General features: G+C 46.8%; 1 protein-coding gene across 2 annotated transcripts in view; it reads left to right on the plus strand.

The window, feature by feature from the left end:
* rhpn2 (rhophilin, Rho GTPase binding protein 2) overlaps positions 1-19,087 on the plus strand; it is a 136,059-nt gene that overhangs the window by 39,380 nt on the left and 77,592 nt on the right. For both annotated transcript variants that reach the window (XM_055907435.1, XM_055907436.1), the window contains exons 2-3: positions 6,187-6,302; positions 15,257-15,385. In XM_055907435.1, the coding sequence (XP_055763410.1) occupies positions 6,187-6,302; positions 15,257-15,385 (245 nt within the window). The remainder of the gene's footprint in view (positions 1-6,186; positions 6,303-15,256; positions 15,386-19,087) is intronic.

Raw genomic sequence — 19,087 nt, forward strand, 5'->3', positions numbered from 1 at the left:
TAGGCCTGACACCAGAAGACCAGGTAGTTAGGCCTGATACCAGAAGACCAGGTAGTTAGGTCTGACAGCCTGTTAATCTGACACCAGAAGAACAGGTAGGTTAGGTCTGGCAGCCTGTTAATCTGACACCAGAAGAACAGGTAGGTTAGGTCTGGCAGCCTGTTTTCTCTGACACCAGAAGAACAGGCAGGTTAGGTCTGGCAGCCTGTTTTCTCTGACACCAGAAGAACAGGCAGGTTAGGTCTGGCAGCCTGTTTTCTCTGACACCAGAAGAACAGGCAGTGAGTTCTGAAGTCCGTGGGGTTTCAGGACAGAGGGGCCAGAACCACATGGAACCGTCTGCCTTGTCCTTAATTGCAGCTTGTTGTGAGGTTCTGAGTTTGTCACCAAGACATCCAACATCATCGACGTCAGCTTGACCTGGTCGTCTATCCAGCACGGCTCACTCAACACATGTATTTTCTAGGTGTTTCTATTGCATCCCATGAACAGTATAGTCAACAAGGTTCTCTCACCCTGACTAACCCTGCCTCTCATGACACTAGGTCCAGTCTCTGAGTACAGACGCTAACAGCCTCTCCTCCTGTCTGTTCTGTAGGGTACAACCCACTAGTCTACAGATACTAATGTCCTCTCCTCTCCTCCTGTCTGTTCTGTAGGGTACAACCCACTAGTCTACAGATACTAATGTCCTCTGTTCTCCTCCTGTCTGTTCTGTAGGGTACAACCCACTAGTCTACAGATACTAATGTCCTCTCCTCCTGTCTGTTCTGTAGGGTACAACCCACTAGTCTACAGATACTAATGTCCTCTCCTCCTGTCTGTTCTGTAGGGTACAACCCACTAGTCTACAGATACTAATGTCCTCTCCTCTCCTCCTGTCTGTTCTGTAGGGTACAACCCACTAGTCTACAGATACTAATGTCCTCTGTTCTCCTCCTGTCTGTTCTGTAGGGTACAACCCACTAGTCTACAGATACTAATGTCCTCTCCTCCTGTCTGTTCTGTAGGGTACAACCCACTAGTCTACAGATACTAATGTCCTCTCCTCCTGTCTGTTCTGTAGGGTACAACCCACTAGTCTACAGATACTAATGTCCTCTCCTCTCCTCCTGTCTGTTCTGTAGGGTACAACCCACTAGTCTACAGATACTAATGTCCTCTGTTCTCCTCCTGTCTGTTCTGTAGGGTACAACCCACTAGTCTACAGATACTAATGTCCTCTCCTCCTGTCTGTTCTGTAGGGTACAACCCACTAGTCTACAGATACTAATGTCCTCTCCTCTCCTCCTGTCTGTTCTGTAGGGTACAACCCACTAGTCTACAGATACTAATGTCCTCTGTTCTCCTCCTGTCTGTTCTGTAGGGTACAACCCACTAGTCTACAGATACTAATGTCCTCTCCTCTCCTCCTGTCTGTTCTGTAGGGTACAACCCACTAGTCTACAGATACTAATGTCCTCTGTTCTCCTCCTGTCTGTTCTGTAGGGTACAACCCACTAGTCTACAGATACTAATGTCCTCTGTTCTCCTCCTGTCTGTTCTGTAGGGTACAACCCACTAGTCTACAGATACTAATGTCCTCTCCTCTCCTCCTGTCTGTTCTGTAGGGTACAACCCACTAGTCTACAGATACTAATGTCCTCTCCTCTCCTCCTGTCTGTTCTGTAGGGTACAACCCACTAGTCTACAGATACTAATGTCCTCTCCTCTCCTCCTGTCTGTTCTGTAGGGTACAACCCACTAGTCTACAGATACTAATGTCCTCTGTTCTCCTCCTGTCTGTTCTGTAGGGTACAACCCACTAGTCTACAGATACTAATGTCCTCTCCTCCTGTCTGTTCTGTAGGGTACAACCCACTAGTCTACAGATACTAATGTCCTCTCCTCCTGTCTGTTCTGTAGGGTACAACCCACTAGTCTACAGATACTAATGTCCTCTCCTCTCCTCCTGTCTGTTCTGTAGGGTACAACCCACTAGTCTACAGATACTAATGTCCTCTGTTCTCCTCCTGTCTGTTCTGTAGGGTACAACCCACTAGTCTACAGATACTAATGTCCTCTCCTCTCCTCCTGTCTGTTCTGTAGGGTACAACCCACTAGTCTACAGATACTAATGTCCTCTGTTCTCCTCCTGTCTGTTCTGTAGGGTACAACCCACTAGTCTACAGATACTAATGTCCTCTGTTCTCCTCCTGTCTGTTCTGTAGGGTACAACCCACTAGTCTACAGATACTAATGTCCTCTCCTCTCCTCCTGTCTGTTCTGTAGGGTACAACCCACTAGTCTACAGATACTAATGTCCTCTCCTCTCCTCCTGTCTGTTCTGTAGGGTACAACCCACTAGTCTACAGATACTAATGTCCTCTCCTCTCCTCCTGTCTGTTCTATAGGGTACAACCCACTAGTCTACAGATACTAATGTCCTCTGTTCTCCTCCTGTCTGTTCTGTAGGGTACAACCCACTAGTCTACAGATACTAATGTCCTCTCCTCTCCTCCTGTCTGTTCTGTAGGGTACAACCCACTAGTCTACAGATACTAATGTCCTCTGTTCTCCTCCTGTCTGTTCTGTAGGGTACAACCCACTAGTCTACAGATACTAATGTCCTCTGTTCTCCTCCTGTCTGTTCTGTAGGGTACAACCCACTAGTCTACAGATACTAATGTCCTCTCCTCTCCTCCTGTCTGTTCTGTAGGGTACAACCCACTAGTCTACAGATACTAATGTCCTCTGTTCTCCTCCTGTCTGTTCTGTAGGGTACAACCCACTAGTCTACAGATACTAATGTCCTCTCCTCTCCTCCTGTCTGTTCTGTAGGGTACAACCCACTAGTCTACAGATACTAATGTCCTCTCCTCTCCTCCTGTCTGTTCTGTAGGGTACAACCCACTAGTCTACAGATACTAATGTCCTCTCCTCCTGTCTGTTCTATAGGGTACAACCCACTAGTCTACAGATACTAATGTCCTCTCCTCTCCTCCTGTCTGTTCTGTAGGGTACAACCCACTAGTCTACAGATACTAATGTCCTCTCCTCTCCTCCTGTCTGTTCTGTAGGGTACAACCCACTAGTCTACAGATACTAATGTCCTCTGTTCTCCTCCTGTCTGTTCTGTAGGGTACAACCCACTAGTCTACAGATACTAATGTCCTCTCCTCTCCTCCTGTCTGTTCTGTAGGGTACAACCCACTAGTCTACAGATACTAATGTCCTCTCCTCTCCTCCTGTCTGTTCTGTAGGGTACAACCCACTAGTCTACAGATACTAATGTCCTCTCCTCTCCTCCTGTCTGTTCTGTAGGGTACAACCCACTAGTCTACAGATACTAATGTCCTCTCCTCTCCTCCTGTCTGTTCTGTAGGGTACAACCCACTAGTCTACAGATACTAATGTCCTCTCCTCTCCTCCTGTCTGTTCTGTAGGGTACAACCCACTAGTCTACAGATACTAATGTCCTCTGTTCTCCTCCTGTCTGTTCTGTAGGGTACAACCCACTAGTCTACAGATACTAATGTCCTCTCCTCCTGTCTGTTCTATAGGGTACAACCCACTAGTCTACAGATACTAATGTCCTCTCCTCTCCTCCTGTCTGTTCTGTAGGGTACAACCCACTAGTCTACAGATACTAATGTCCTCTCCTCCTGTCTGTTCTATAGGGTACAACCCACTAGTCTACAGATACTAATGTCCTCTCCTCTCCTCCTGTCTGTTCTGTAGGGTACAACCCACTAGTCTACAGATACTAATGTCCTCTCCTCTCCTCCTGTCTGTTCTGTAGGGTACAACCCACTAGTCTACAGATACTAATGTCCTCTGTTCTCCTCCTGTCTGTTCTGTAGGGTACAACCCACTAGTCTACAGATACTAATGTCCTCTCCTCTCCTCCTGTCTGTTCTGTAGGGTACAACCCACTAGTCTACAGATACTAATGTCCTCTCCTCTCCTCCTGTCTGTTCTGTAGGGTACAACCCACTAGTCTTCAGATACTAATGTCCTCTCCTCTCCTCCTGTCTGTTCTGTAGGGTACAACCCACTAGTCTACAGATACTAATGTCCTCTCCTCTCCTCCTGTCTGTTCTGTAGGGTACAACCCACTAGTCTACAGATACTAATGTCCTCTCCTCTCCTCCTGTCTGTTCTGTAGGGTACAACCCACTAGTCTACAGATACTAATGTCCTCTCCTCTCCTCCTGTCTGTTCTGTAGGGTACAACCCACTAGTCTACAGATACTAATGCCCTCTCCTCTCCTCCTGTCTGTTCTGTAGGGTACAACCCACTAGTCTACAGATACTAATGCCCTCTCCTCTCCTCCTGTCTGTTCTGTAGGGTACAACCCACTAGTCTACAGATACTAATGCCCTCTCCTCTCCTCCTGTCTGTTCTATAGGGTACAACCCACTAGTCTACAGATACTAATGTCCTCTCCTCCTGTCTGTTCTGTAGGGTACAACCCACTAGTCTACAGATACTAATGTCCTCTCCTCCTGTCTGTTCTGTAGGGTACAACCCACTAGTCTACAGATACTAATGTCCTCTCCTCTCCTCCTGTCTGTTCTGTAGGGTACAACCCACTAGTCTACAGATACTAATGTCCTCTCCTCCTGTCTGTTCTGTAGGGTACAACCCACTAGTCTACAGATACTAATGTCCTCTGTTCTCCTCCTGTCTGTTCTGTAGGGTACAACCCACTAGTCTACAGATACTAATGTCCTCTCCTCTCCTCCTGTCTGTTCTGTAGGGTACAACCCACTAGTCTTCAGATACTAATGTCCTCTCCTCTCCTCCTGTCTGTTCTGTAGGGTACAACCCACTAGTCTACAGATACTAATGTCCTCTCCTCTCCTCCTGTCTGTTCTGTAGGGTACAACCCACTAGTCTTCAGATACTAATGTCCTCTCCTCTCCTCCTGTCTGTTCTGTAGGGTACAACCCACTAGTCTACAGATACTAATGTCCTCTCCTCTCCTCCTGTCTGTTCTGTAGGGTACAACCCACTAGTCTACAGATACTAATGTCCTCTGTTCTCCTCCTGTCTGTTCTGTAGGGTACAACCCACTAGTCTACAGATACTAATGTCCTCTCCTCTCCTCCTGTCTGTTCTGTAGGGTACAACCCACTAGTCTACAGATACTAATGTCCTCTGTTCTCCTCCTGTCTGTTCTGTAGGGTACAACCCACTAGTCTACAGATACTAATGTCCTCTCCTCTCCTCCTGTCTGTTCTGTAGGGTACAACCCACTAGTCTACAGATACTAATGTCCTCTCCTCCTGTCTGTTCTGTAGGGTACAACCCACTAGTCTACAGATACTAATGTCCTCTCCTCTCTTCCTGTCTGTTCTGTAGGGTACAACCCACTAGTCTACAGATACTAATGTCCTCTGTTCTCCTCCTGTCTGTTCTGTAGGGTACAACCCACTAGTCTACAGATACTAATGCCCTCTCCTCTCCTCCTGTCTGTTCTGTAGGGTACAACCCACTAGTCTACAGATACTAATGTCCTCTCCTCCTGTCTGTTCTGTAGGGTACAACCCACTAGTCTACAGATACTAATGTCCTCTCCTCCTGTCTGTTCTGTAGGGTACAACCCACTAGTCTACAGATACTAATGTCCTCTCCTCTCCTCCTGTCTGTTCTGTAGGGTACAACCCACTAGTCTACAGATACTAATGTCCTCTCCTCTCCTCCTGTCTGTTCTGTAGGGTACAACCCACTAGTCTACAGATACTAATGTCCTCTCCTCCTGTCTGTTCTGTAGGGTACAACCCACTAGTCTACAGATACTAATGTCCTCTCCTCTCCTCCTGTCTGTTCTGTAGGGTACAACCCACTAGTCTTCAGATACTAATGTCCTCTCCTCTCCTCCTGTCTGTTCTGTAGGGTACAACCCACTAGTCTACAGATACTAATGTCCTCTGTTCTCCTCCTGTCTGTTCTGTAGGGTACAACCCACTAGTCTACAGATACTAATGTCCTCTCCTCTCCTCCTGTCTGTTCTGTAGGGTACAACCCACTAGTCTACAGATACTAATGTCCTCTCCTCTCCTCCTGTCTGTTCTGTAGGGTACAACCCACTAGTCTACAGATACTAATGTCCTCTCCTCTCCTCCTGTCTGTTCTATAGGGTACAACCCACTAGTCTACAGATACTAATGTCCTCTCCTCTCCTCCTGTCTGTTCTGTAGGGACGTGACCCACTAGCTCTGACGGGCCGCTCCAAGCTGCAGAATGAGAGAGCCAGTCTGAACCAGCAGATCATTAGACAGATGAGGATGAGAGCTGGAGCAGAGAACTTACTAAGGTACGTTCTCACACAGTCACACACACACACAGTCACACACACACACACACACACACACACACACAGTCTCTCACACACACACACACACACACACACACACACACACACACACACACACACACACACACACTCTCTCTCACACACGCACGCACGCACGCACGCACACACACACACACACACACACACACACTCACACAGTCTCTCACACAGTCTCACACACACACACTCACACAGTCTCACACACACACACAGCAGCCTCCATTACAGAAGAGCCCTGTACGGTAACACTGTCCCAGCCTCCATTACAGAAGAGCCCTGTACGGTAACACTGTCCCAGCATCCATTACAGAAGAGCCCTGTACGGTAACACTGTCCCAGCCTCCATTACAGAAGAGCCCTGTACGGTAACACTGTCCCAGCCTCCATTACAGAAGAGCCCTGTACGGTAACACTGTCCCAGCCTCCATTACAGAAGAGCCCTATACGGTAACACTGTCCCAGCATCCAACCCATCCATGCAGAGGTCTCAGGATGTTGTGAACAACTAATCAAGTAGTGACCTGAATATGTAGAGGATAGGGACACGTTGTTGTCGTCGACGACGGGTTTCAGTCCTCCTCTCTGTCCGTCATCCTCTCTGTCACTGAGGTGTCACCACAGGCTCAACATGTCGGAAGCTCCTTGACACCAAACAAAGGATGAGATCAAACGGCGACTCAAAGACAAAACATTCCTCGTAGCTCAGAAACACCGGTAGGAATGTCAAATGTTTTCTTGCCGACATTACTTAACACCTGTCGGCAGTCAATCAATCAAATGTATTGATAAAGCCCTTCTTACATCAGCTGTCACAAAGTGCTGTACAGAACCCCAGCCTAAAACCCCAAACAGCAAGCAATGCAGGTGTAGAAGCACGATGGCTGGGAAAAACTCCCTAGAAAGGTGTAGAAGCACGATGGCTGGGAAAAACTCCCTAGAAAGGTGTAGAAGCACGGTGGCTGGGAAAAACTCCCTAGAAAGTTGTAGAAGCACGGTGGCTGGGAAAAACTCCCTAGAAAGGTATAGAAGCACGGTGGCTGGGAAAAACTCCCTAGAAAGGTGTAGAAGCACGGTGGCTGGGAAAAACTCCCTAGAAAGGTGTAGAAGCACGATGGCTGGGAAAAACTCCCTAGAAAGGTATAGAAGCACGATGGCTGGGAAAAACTCCCTAGAAAGGTATAGAAGCACGATGGCTGGGAAAAACTCCCTAGAAAGGTGTAGAAGCACGGTGGCTGGGAAAAACTCCCTAGAAAGGTGTAGAAGCACGGTGGCTGGGAAAAACTCCCTAGAAAGGTGTAGAAGCACGGTGGCTGGGAAAAACTCCCTAGAAAGGCCGGAACCTATCTTTTTTTGTGTTCACACAGCAAAGACCTTGAAGTCGTCAGTCACCCAGCCTTGTTAAAATACTCCAAACCAGAAGGTGGCAGAAGCGTTGTTTGGCAATGCATGTTTCTGTTGCTAAGTTTATAGTCTGGATTCCAATGTTAGCTAGCTGACCTGTTATAACATAGTTGACATGGACCTGCTGACCTGTTATAACATAGTTGACATGGACCTGCAGACCTGTTATAACATAGTTGACATGGACCTGCTGACCTGTTATAACATAGTTGACATGGACCTGCTGACCTGTTATAACATAGTTGACATGGACCTGCTGACCTGTTATAACATAGTTGACATGGACCTGCTGACCTGTTATAACATAGTTGACATGGACCTGCTGACCTGTTATAACATAGTTGACATGGACCTGCTGACCTGTTATAACATAGTTGACATGGACCTGCTGACCTGTTATAACATAGTTGACATGGACCTGCTGACCTGTTATAACATAGTTGACATGGACCTGCTGACCTGTTATAACATAGTTGACATGGACCTGCTGACCTGTTATAACATAGTTGACATGGACCTGCTGACCTGTTATAACATAGTTGACATGGACCTGGTGACATGTTATAACATAGTTGACATGGACTAGGTGACCTGTTGTAGGTGACATGTTATAACATAGTTGACATGGACCTGCTGACCTGTTATAACATAGTTGACATGGACCTGGTGACATGTTATCACATAGTTGACATGGACCTGGTGACATGTTATAACATTGTTGACATGGACCTGCTGACCTGTTATAACATTGTTGACATGGACCTGCTGACCTGTTATAACATAGTTGACATGGACCTGCTGACCTGTTATAACATAGTTGACATGGACCTGCTGACCTGTTATAACATAGTTGACATGGACCTGGTGACATGTTATAACATTGTTGACATGGACTAGGTGACCTGTTGTAGGTGACATGTTATAACATAGTTGACATGGACCTGGTGACACGTTGTAGGTGACACGTGGTCGTAGGTCCTCTCTGGATGTTCCGTTGTGATCGTAGATCCTCTCTGGATGTTCCGTTGTGATCGTAGATCCTCTCTGGATGTTCCGTTGTGATCGTAGATCCTCTCTGGATGTTCCGTTTTGATCGTAGATCCTCTCTGGATGTTCCGTTGTGATCGTAGATCCTCTGGATGTTCCGTTGTGATCGTAGATCCTCTGGATGTTCCGTTGTGATCGTAGATCCTTTGGATGTTCCGTTGTGATCGTAGATCCTTTGGATGTTCCGTTGTGATCGTAGATCCTCCCTGGATGTTCCGTTGTGATCGTAGATGATCTCTGGATGTTCCGTTGTGATCGTAGATCCTCTCTGGATGTTCCGTTGTGATCGTAGATCCTCTCTGGATGTTCCGTTGTGATCGTAGATCCTCTCTGGATGTTCCGTTGTGATCGTAGATCCTCTCTGGATGTTCCGTTGTGATCGTAGATCCTCTCTGGATGTTCCGTTGTGATCGTAGATCCTCTGGATGTTCCGTTGTGATCGTAGATCCTCTCTGGATGTTCCGTTGTGATCGTAGATCCTCTGGATGTTCCGTTGTGATCGTAGATCCTTTGGATGTTCCGTTGTGATCGTAGATCCTTTGGATGTTCCGTTGTGATCGTAGGTCTTCTCTGGATGTTCCGTTGTGATCGTAGATCCTCTCTGGATGTTCCGTTGTGATCGTAGATCCTCTCTGGATGTTCCGTTGTGATCGTAGATGATCTCTGGATGTTCCGATGTGATCGTAGATCCTCTCTGGATGTTCCGTTGTGATCGTAGATCCTCTCTGGATGTTCCGTTGTGATCGTAGATCCTCTCTGGATGTTCCGTTGTGATTGCAGATCCTCCCTGGATGTTCCGTTGTGATCGTAGAACCTCTCTGGATGTTCCGTTGTGATCGTAGATCTTCTCTGGATGTTCTGTTGTGATCGTAGATCTTCTCTGGATGTTCCGTTGTGATCGTAGATCTTCTCTGGATGTTCTGTTGTGATCGTAGATCCTCTGGATGTTCCGTTGTCATCACAACAAGGTATAGAGAGCTGGTTTGCGTAAAGTCGATGGTTGAGAAACTGTCGGGATGTTTTCTTTGTGATTGACAGAAAGGTTCCATCCCTGTGATTTTTATAGCTCTGAGGTAACACCCCATAACAAAACAGGTAAGGTATTGTAGTGGGCTGGCTGGGCCTGTCAATGAGCCACACCTCACATGGCTGTCAAGATAAGACCCAGCCCAGCTCGACCCAGGATACACATCTCTGTTTGACTTGCAAATAAGCTACCAGGGAAAAGCCAAGCATGTAGTCCTAGGTGTTTCCAATGTGGTAGAATCTGAATTTCCCATGAATGACCACAACCATTTCTAATCTCTGGATAGATTCAGCTAGTAGCTTAGAGGCTGCTGCCCTCTATACATAGACATGGAATCACTGGCCACTTTAATCATGTTACTCCACCCTGCACCTTAGAGGCTGCTGCCCTCTATACATAGACATGGAATCACACTTTAATAATGTTACTCCACCCTGCACCTTAGAGGCTGCTGCCCTCTATACATAGACATGGAATCACTGGTCACTTTAATCATGTTACTCCACCCTCCACCTTAGAGGCTGCTGCCCTCTATACATAGACATGGAATCACTGGTCACTTTAATCATGTTACTCCACCCTGCACCTTAGAGGCTGCTGCCCTCTATACATAGACATGGAATCACTGGTCACTTTAATCATGTTACTCCACCCTGCACCTTAGAGGCTGCTGCCCTCTATACATAGACATGGAATCACACTTTAATAATGTTACTCCACCCTGCACCTTAGAGGCTGCTGCCCTCTATACATAGACATGGAATCACTGGTCACTTTAATAATGTTACTCCACCCTCCACCTTAGAGGCTGCTGCCCTCTATACATAGACATGGAATCACACTTTAATAATGTTACTCTACCCTGCACCTTAGAGGCTGCTGCCCCGTATACATAGACATGGAATCACTGGCCACTTTAATAATGTTACTCCACCCTGCACCTTAGAGGCTGCTGCCCTCTATACATAGACATGGAATCACTGGTCACTTTAATCATGTTACTCCACCCTCCACCTTAGAGGCTGCTGCCCTCTATACATAGACATGGAATCACTGGTCACTTTAATCATGTTACTCCACCCTCCACCTTAGAGGCTGCTGCCCTCTATACATAGACATGGAATCACTGGTCACTTTAATAATGTTACTCCACCCTCCACCTTAGAGTCTGCTGCCCTCTATACATAGACATGGAATCACTGGTCACTTTAATAATGTTACTCCACCCTCCACCTTAGAGGCTGCTGCCCTCTATACATAGACATGGAATCACTGGCCACTTTAATAATGTTACTCCACCCTCCACCTTAGAGGCTGCTGCCCTCTATACATAGACATGGAATCACTGGCCACTTTAATAATGTTACTCCACCCTCCACCTTAGAGGCTGCTGCCCTCTATACATAGACATGGAATCACTGGTCACTTTAATAATGTTACTCCACCCTGCACCTTAGAGGCTGCTGCCCTCTATACATAGACATGGAATCACTGGTCACTTTAATAATGTTACTCCACCCTCCACCTTAGAGGCTGCTGCCCTCTATACATAGACATGGAATCACTGGCCACTTTAATCATGTTTACATACTGCTTTACTCATCTCATATGTATTTACTGTATTCTATTCTACTGTATTCTACTGTATTCTATTCTACTGTATTCTATTCTACTGTATTCTATTCTACTGTATTCTACTGTATTCTATTCTACTGTATTCTACTCTACTGTATTCTATTCCACTGTATTCTACTGTATTCTATTCTACTGTATTCTATTCTACTGTATTCTATTCTACTGTATTCTACTGTATTCTATTCTACTGTATTCTATTCTACTGTATTCTATTCTACTGTATTCTATTCTACTGTATTCTATTCTACTGTATTCTATTCTACTGTATTCTACTCTACTGTATTCTATTCCACTGTATTCTACTGTATTCTATTCTACTGTATTCTATTCTACTGTATTCTATTCTACTGTATTCTACTGTATTCTATTCTACTGTATTCTATTCTACTGTATTCTATTCTACTGTATTCTATTCTACTGTATTCTATTCTACTGTATTCTATTCTACTGTATTCTACTCCACTATTCTATTCTACTGTATTCTACTCTACTGTATTCTATTCTACTGTATTCTATTCTACTGTATTCTATTCTACTGTATTTTAGTCAATGCCACTCTGACATTGCTCGTCCTAATAATTATATATTTCTTAATTCCATTATTTTACTTTTAGATGTGTGTATTTGTTGTGAGTTGTTAGATATTACTGCGCTGTTGGAGCTAGAAAACACAAGCATTTTGCTACACCCGCAATACCATCTGCTAAATATGTTTGTGACCAATAAACATTTGATTCGATTCGTTTTCGGTTTGGGTCTGTTGTGAATAACTCGTATTAAACCAGATCTCGATTGGCTCAACAGCTTTGTGAATTTGGGGAACGTCTATATTGTCCCAGGACAACCTCCGCCTGTTGTCGTCTGACTCCTGGGACTCATCTCAAATGGCACCCTACTCCCTGTATAGTGCACTACTTTAGACCAGGGCCCTGTATAGTGCACTACGTTAGACCAGGGCCCTGTATAGTGCACTACTTTAGACCAGGGCCCTGTATAGTGCACTACTTTAGACCAGGGCCCTGTATAGTGCACTACTTTAGACCAGGGCCCTGTATAGTGCACTACTTTAGACCAGGGCCCTGTATAGTGCACTACTTTAGACCAGGGCCCTATATAAACCCGGAGACCCACCGTGGACTGGCGTTTTTATATAAACCCGGAGACCCACCGTGGACTGGCGTTTCTCCTGTTCTTGTCTGAATCAGATTCTGGGCCTGGAGCCGCCTGTCATCTTCATTAGTGGTCCGTATGCCTCAGGAAATAAGATTTGTAACCTCCAAGGTTGCCAATAAAGTTTTGTTTTTGATCTGCGGTGAGATGAGGCTGTTATTCTGTGTTTTCCCAGAATGCCTCTGTGTGTGTACGGTCCAGGTTAGTAAACACAGATAGTGGTGATGCCTGGATAATCAGTTGCCCCGGTGACCTGGCCTACTGTTTAGTGTGTTGTGCGTTGCCATGGTGCCAGGCGGACACAGGCTCGTGCCACAGTGTGACAAATCTCTTTGACGTCAACAGCAGCTTTGTTACCCTCCCTCTCCCTCTGCCCCCCCCCCCCCCACCTCATCTCCCCTCCTCACTGTGTCTCCTCCTCTCCTCCTGAATAGTCTTCTAGTCTATAGTCTTTAGGCTAGTCCTTACTGAGGTAACTTGGATCTGCCTGACAGTCTCCTGAATAGTCTAGTCTATAGGCTAGTCCTTACTGAGGTACCTTGGATCAGCCTGACAGTCTCCTGAATAGTCTAGTCTGTAGGCTAGTCCTTACTAAGGTACCTTGGATCAGCCTGACAGTCTTCTGAATAGTCTAGTCTATAGGCTAGTCCTTACTGAGGTACCTTGGATCAGCCTGACAGTCTCCTGAATATTCTAGTCTATAGGCTAGTCCTTACTGAGGTACCTTGGATCAGCCTGACAGTCTCCTGAATAGTCTAGTCTATAGGCTAGTCCTTACTGAGGTACCTTGGATCAGCCTGACAGTCTTCTGAATAGTCTAGTCTATAGGCTAGTCTCTCTGTCTGAACCCTGACCTGGGGAGCCAGTCTCTCTCTGTCTGAACCCTGACCTGGGGAGCCAGTCTCTCTCTGTCTGAACCCTGACCTGGGGAGCCAGTCTCTCTCTGTCTGAACCCTGACCTGGGGAGCCAGTCTCTCTCTGTCTGAACCCTGACCTGGGGAGCCAGTCTCTCTCTGTCTGAACCCTGACCTGGGGAGCCAGTCTCTCTCTGTCTGAACCCTGACCTGGGGAGCCAGTCTCTCTCTGTCTGAACCCTGACCTGGGGAGCCAGTCTCTCTCTGTCTGAACCCTGACCTGGGGAGCCAGTCTCTCTCTGTCTGAACCCTGACCTGGGGAGCCAGTCTCTCTCTGTCTGAACCCTGACCTGGGGAGCCAGTCTCTCTCTGTCTGAACCCTGACCTGGGGAGCCAGTCTCTCTCTGTCTGAACCCTGACCTGGGGAGCCAGTCTCTCTCTGTCTGAACCCTGACCTGGGGACCAGTCTCTCTCTGTCTGAACCCTGACCTGGGGACCAGTCTCTCTCTGTCTGAACCCTGACCTGGGGACCAGTCTCTCTCTGTCTGAACCCTGACCTGGGGACCAGTCTCTCTCTGTCTGAACCCTGACCTGGGGACCAGTCTCTCTCTGTCTGAACCCTGACCTGGGGACCAGTCTCTCTCTGTCTGAACCCTGACCTGGGGACCAGTCTCTCTCTGTCTGAACCCTGACCTGGGGACCAGTCTCTCTCTGTCTGAACCCTGACCTGGGGACCAGTCTCTCTCTGTCTGAACCCTGACCTGGGGACCAGTCTCTCTCTGTCTGAACCCTGACCTGGGGACCAGTCTCTCTCTGTCTGAACCCTGACCTGGGGACCAGTCTCTCTCTGTCTGAACCCTGACCTGGGGACCAGTCTCTCTCTGTCTGAACCCTGACCTGGGGTTCAGACAGAGATGACGGGTGATTAATTCAGCGGTGTGTGTGTGTTCCTCTGCCAACACCGCAGCGGGTCGAACCAATGACTAGGTGTAGAGAGACTGTGTTTTGAAGTTTCAGGTACTTATATGTTTTCCTGGGTGGTTAAGATGCATTATTCTAACATGTAGACCTCAGGATTGAGGTGGTTCTCTGGAGACCAGGTGGTAGAGCACGGTGCTTGTAATGCCAGGATAATGGGTTTGATTCCTGGGACCACTCATATGTAAAAAAAATATATATATATATTTAAAAAATGGATGCACGCATTACTGTAAATTGCGTTGGATAAAAGTGTCTGCTAAATGGTGTAAATTGTTATATTATATTGATTTTTGTAGGGGACTTTGAACTTTCGAAACAATAAGCAGGTCTGAAGAGATGGATTATGTTCCACCTGTATTTTCTACCTGGCTGGCCACCTGGAATGTGACAGCATTCCTGACTCCTGGGGAGTGGCAGAGAGAGAGGCAGGTGAGGGTATAGGGGAGGGCAGGGAGAGAGGCAGGTGAGGGTATAGGGGAGGGGCAGGGAGAGAGGCAGGCTGGCCACCTGGAATGTGACAGCATTCCTGACTCCTGGGGAGTGGCAGGGAGAGAGGCAGGTGAGGGTATACGGGAGGGGCAGGGAGAGAGGCCAGGTGAGGGTATAGGGGAGGGCAAGGAGAGAGGCAGGTGAGGGAATTGGGGAGGACAGAGAGACCAGGTGAGGGAATAGGGGAGGGCAAGGAGAGAGGCAGGTGAGGGAATTGGGGAGGACAGAGAGACCAGGTGAGGGTATAGGGGAGGACTTTTTCAATTTGTATTGTGAATGCTAACATGTTTCCTTTCTCTTCCCGTCTCCAGGGCGACCTCCAACAACAAGGTGTGTGAGATGGTCGGTCTGGAGCTGAGCTATATCAACTCTAACCTGCAGCTCCTCATGGAGCAACTGGAGGGGCTCAACAGCTCAGTGGAAGTCTACCAGAACATCCAGTGAGTAAACGGCACCCTTTAAACAAGACCCTTTAAACAAGACCCTTTAAACGGCACCCTTTAAACGGCACCCCTTTAAACGGCACCCCTTTAAACGGCACCCCTGTAAACATCACCCCTGTAAACATCACCCCTGTAAACATCACCCCTGTAAACATCACCCCTGTAAACGGCACCCCTTTAAACGGCACCCCTTTAAACGGCACCCCTTTAAACGGCACCCCTGTAAACGGCACCCCTTTAAACGGCACCCCTTTAAACGGCACCCCTTTAAACGGCACCCTTTAAACGGCACCCTGTAAACGGCACCCCTTTAAACGGCACCCCTTTAAACGGCACCCCTTTAAACGGCACCCCTTTAAACGGCACCCCTTTAAACGGCACCCCTTTAAACGGCACCCCTTTAAACGGCACCCTGTAAACGGCACCCTTTAAACGGCACCCCTTTAAACGGCACCCCTGTAAACGGCACCCCTGTAAACGGCACCCCTGTAAACGGCACCCTTTTAAACGGCACCCCTTTAAACGGCACCCCTTTAAACGGCACCCCTTTAAACGGCACCCCTTTAAACGGCACCCCTGTAAACATCACCCCTGTAAACATCACCCCTGTAAACATCACCCCTGTAAACATCACCCCTGTAAACATCACCCCTGTAAACATCACCCCTGTAAACGGCACCCCTGTAAACGGCACCCCTGTAAATGGCACCCCTGTAAATGGCACCCCTTTAAATGGCACCCCTTTAAACGGCACCCCTTTAAACAGCACCCCTGTAAACGGCACCCCTGTAAACATCACCCCTGTAAATGGCACCCCTTTAAACGGCACCCTTTAAACAGCACCCCTTTAAACAGCACCCCTGTAAACGGCACCCCTGTAAACATCACCCCTGTAAATGGCACCCCTTTAAACGGCACCCCTTTAAACGGCACCCCTGTAAACGGCACCCCTTTAAACGGCACCCCTGTAAACGGCACCCCTTTAAACGGCACCCCTGTAAACGGCACCCCTTTAAACGGCACCCCTGTAAACATCACCCCTTTAAACGGCACCCCTTTAAACGGCACCCCTGTAAACGGCACCCCTTTAAACATCACCCCTTTAAACGGCACCCCTTTAAACGGCACCCTCTGAAGGTAGGGAGGGGCAGCTCCTCTTGCTACTCCGTAGGTAGGTGCCATGGTCTTGTAGTGGATGTGAGCTTCAACTGGAAGCCAGTGGAGTGTGCAGAGGAGCGGGGTGACATGGGAGAACTTGGGAAGGTTGAGCACCAGGCGGGCTGCAGGGTTCTGGGTAAGTTGCAGGGGTTTGATGGCAACCAGAGGGGAGCCCAGCCAACAGAGAGTTGCAGTAGTCCAGATGAGAGAGGACAAGGGCCTGGATTAAGTTCAGATAGGACCTCCTCCATTTTCTCTTCTTCTAGGTTTTATTACGATCTGGTTTCTGATGTCAGAGGGTTGAGTTCAGTTGTTGCTCGAGGGTGTGAACTAGTCTGTAGGACCCGTCTTAAATAAAACACAGTGAACTAGTCTGTAGGACCCGTCTTAAATAAAACACAGTGAACTAGTCTGTAGGACCCGTCTTAAATAAAACACAGTGAACTAGTCTGTAGGACCCGTCTTAAATAAAACACACTGAACTAGTCTGTAGGACCCGTCTTATATAAAACACAGTGAACTAGTCTGTAGGACCCGTCTTAAATAAAACACAGTGAACTAGTCTGTAGGACCCGTCTTAAATAAAACACAGTGAACTAGTCTGTAGGACCCGTCTTAAATAAAACACAGTGAACTAGTCTGTAGGACCCGTCTTAAATAAAACACAGTGAACTAGTATGTAGGACCCGTCTTAAATTAAACACAGTGAACTAGTCTATAGGACCCGTCTTAAATAAAACACAGTGAACTAGTCTATAGGACCCGTCTTAAATTAAACACAGTGAACTAGTCTGTAGGACCCGTCTTAAATAAAACACAGTGAACTAGTCTGTAGGACCCGTCTTAAATAAAACACAGTGAACTAGTCTGTAGGACCCGTCTTAAATTAAACACAGTGAACTAGTCTGTAGGACCCGTCTTAAATAAAACACAGTGAACTAGTCTGTAGGACCCGTCTTAAATTAAACACAGTGAACTAGTCTGTAGGACCCGTCTTAAATAAAACACAGTGAACTAGTCTGTAGGACCCGTCTTAAATTAAACACAGTGAACTAGTCTATAGGACCCGTCTTAAATAAAACACAGTGAACTAGTCTATAGGACCCGTCTTAAATAAAACACAGTGAACTAGTCTGTAGGACCCGTCTTAAATTAAACACAGTGAACTAGTCTATAGGACCCGTCTTAAATAAAACACAGTGAACTAGTCTATAGGACCCGTCTTAAATAAAACACAGTGAACTAGTCTGTAGGACCCGTCTTAAATTAAACACAGTGAACTAGTCTATAGGACCCGTCTTAAATTAAACACAGTGAACTAGTCTATAGGACCCGTCTTAAATTAAACACAGTGAACTAGTCTGTAGGACCCGTCTTAAATAAAACACAGTGAACTAGTCTGTAGGACCCGTCTTAAATAAAACACAGTGAACTAGTCTGTAGGACCCGTCTTAAATAAAACACAGTGAACTAGTCTGTAGGACCCGTCTTAAATTAAACACAGTGAACTAGTCTGTAGGACCCGTCTTAAATAAAACACAGTGAACTAGTCTATAGGACCCGTCTTAAATTAAACACAGTGAACTAGTCTGTAGGACCCGTCTTATATAAAACACAGTGAACTAGTCTGTAGGACCCGTCTTAAATAAAACACAGTGAACTAGTCTATAGGACCCGTCTTAAATAAAACACAGTGAACTAGTCTATAGGACCCGTCTTAAATTAAACACAGTGAACCTAGATACAGTACAGTCAACTGGGCCTTAAATAAAACACAGGGAACCTAGATACACTACAGTCAACTGGGCCTTAAATAAAACACATGGAACCTAGATACACTACAGTCAACTGGGCCTTAAATAAAACACAGGGAACCTTTTATAAACACAAAGTGCGCACATTGCTGTGGAATGCGGAGGGCTTTGACATGCTTTGATTAGGCTGACAGGCACCACAGCAGCTCAGAGACATCAAAACAAAGAGCTGGTGAGAGAGGGAGAGCAACAGAGCGAGGAAAAGAACCGGCCCGTCTGGTTGAGAAAGAATTATGGACGAGGAACCAGTGAACTCGGGAAGATTTACACCCACTCATATGTCTGATGAGGAAGTTGGCATGGGGACCCGTCTTCAGGTAGCAGCTCACAGTTGTGAGCCATTTTTTGTTTTGTGTGTGTCTCACTATCTAGATGGGTACAGCTTGTATACACCATCGCAAATGCTCCACGTTCAACCAAGTTATTCCTGGAACTGGCATGCCTTTTCAAAGCTCCTATCGCAGAATATAACAAACAACCAACATTGAACTCAGTTGGTACTTCCTGCTTTAGTTTTTGCTTGTAGGCAGGAATCAGTAGGATAGAATTACGGTCAGATTTGCCAACTGGAGGGAGAGCTTTGTACGCGTCTCTCTGTGTGTGGAGTAAAGGTGGTTTAGAGTTCTTTTTCCCTCTGGTTTCACATTTAACATGATGGTAGAAATTAGGTCAAATGGATTTCAGTTTCCCTGCATTAAAGTCCCCGGCCACTAGGAGCGCCACCTCT

The sequence above is a fragment of the Salvelinus fontinalis genome, chromosome 40, assembly GCF_029448725.1.
Source record: "Salvelinus fontinalis isolate EN_2023a chromosome 40, ASM2944872v1, whole genome shotgun sequence".
Classification (NCBI taxonomy): domain Eukaryota; kingdom Metazoa; phylum Chordata; class Actinopteri; order Salmoniformes; family Salmonidae; genus Salvelinus; species Salvelinus fontinalis.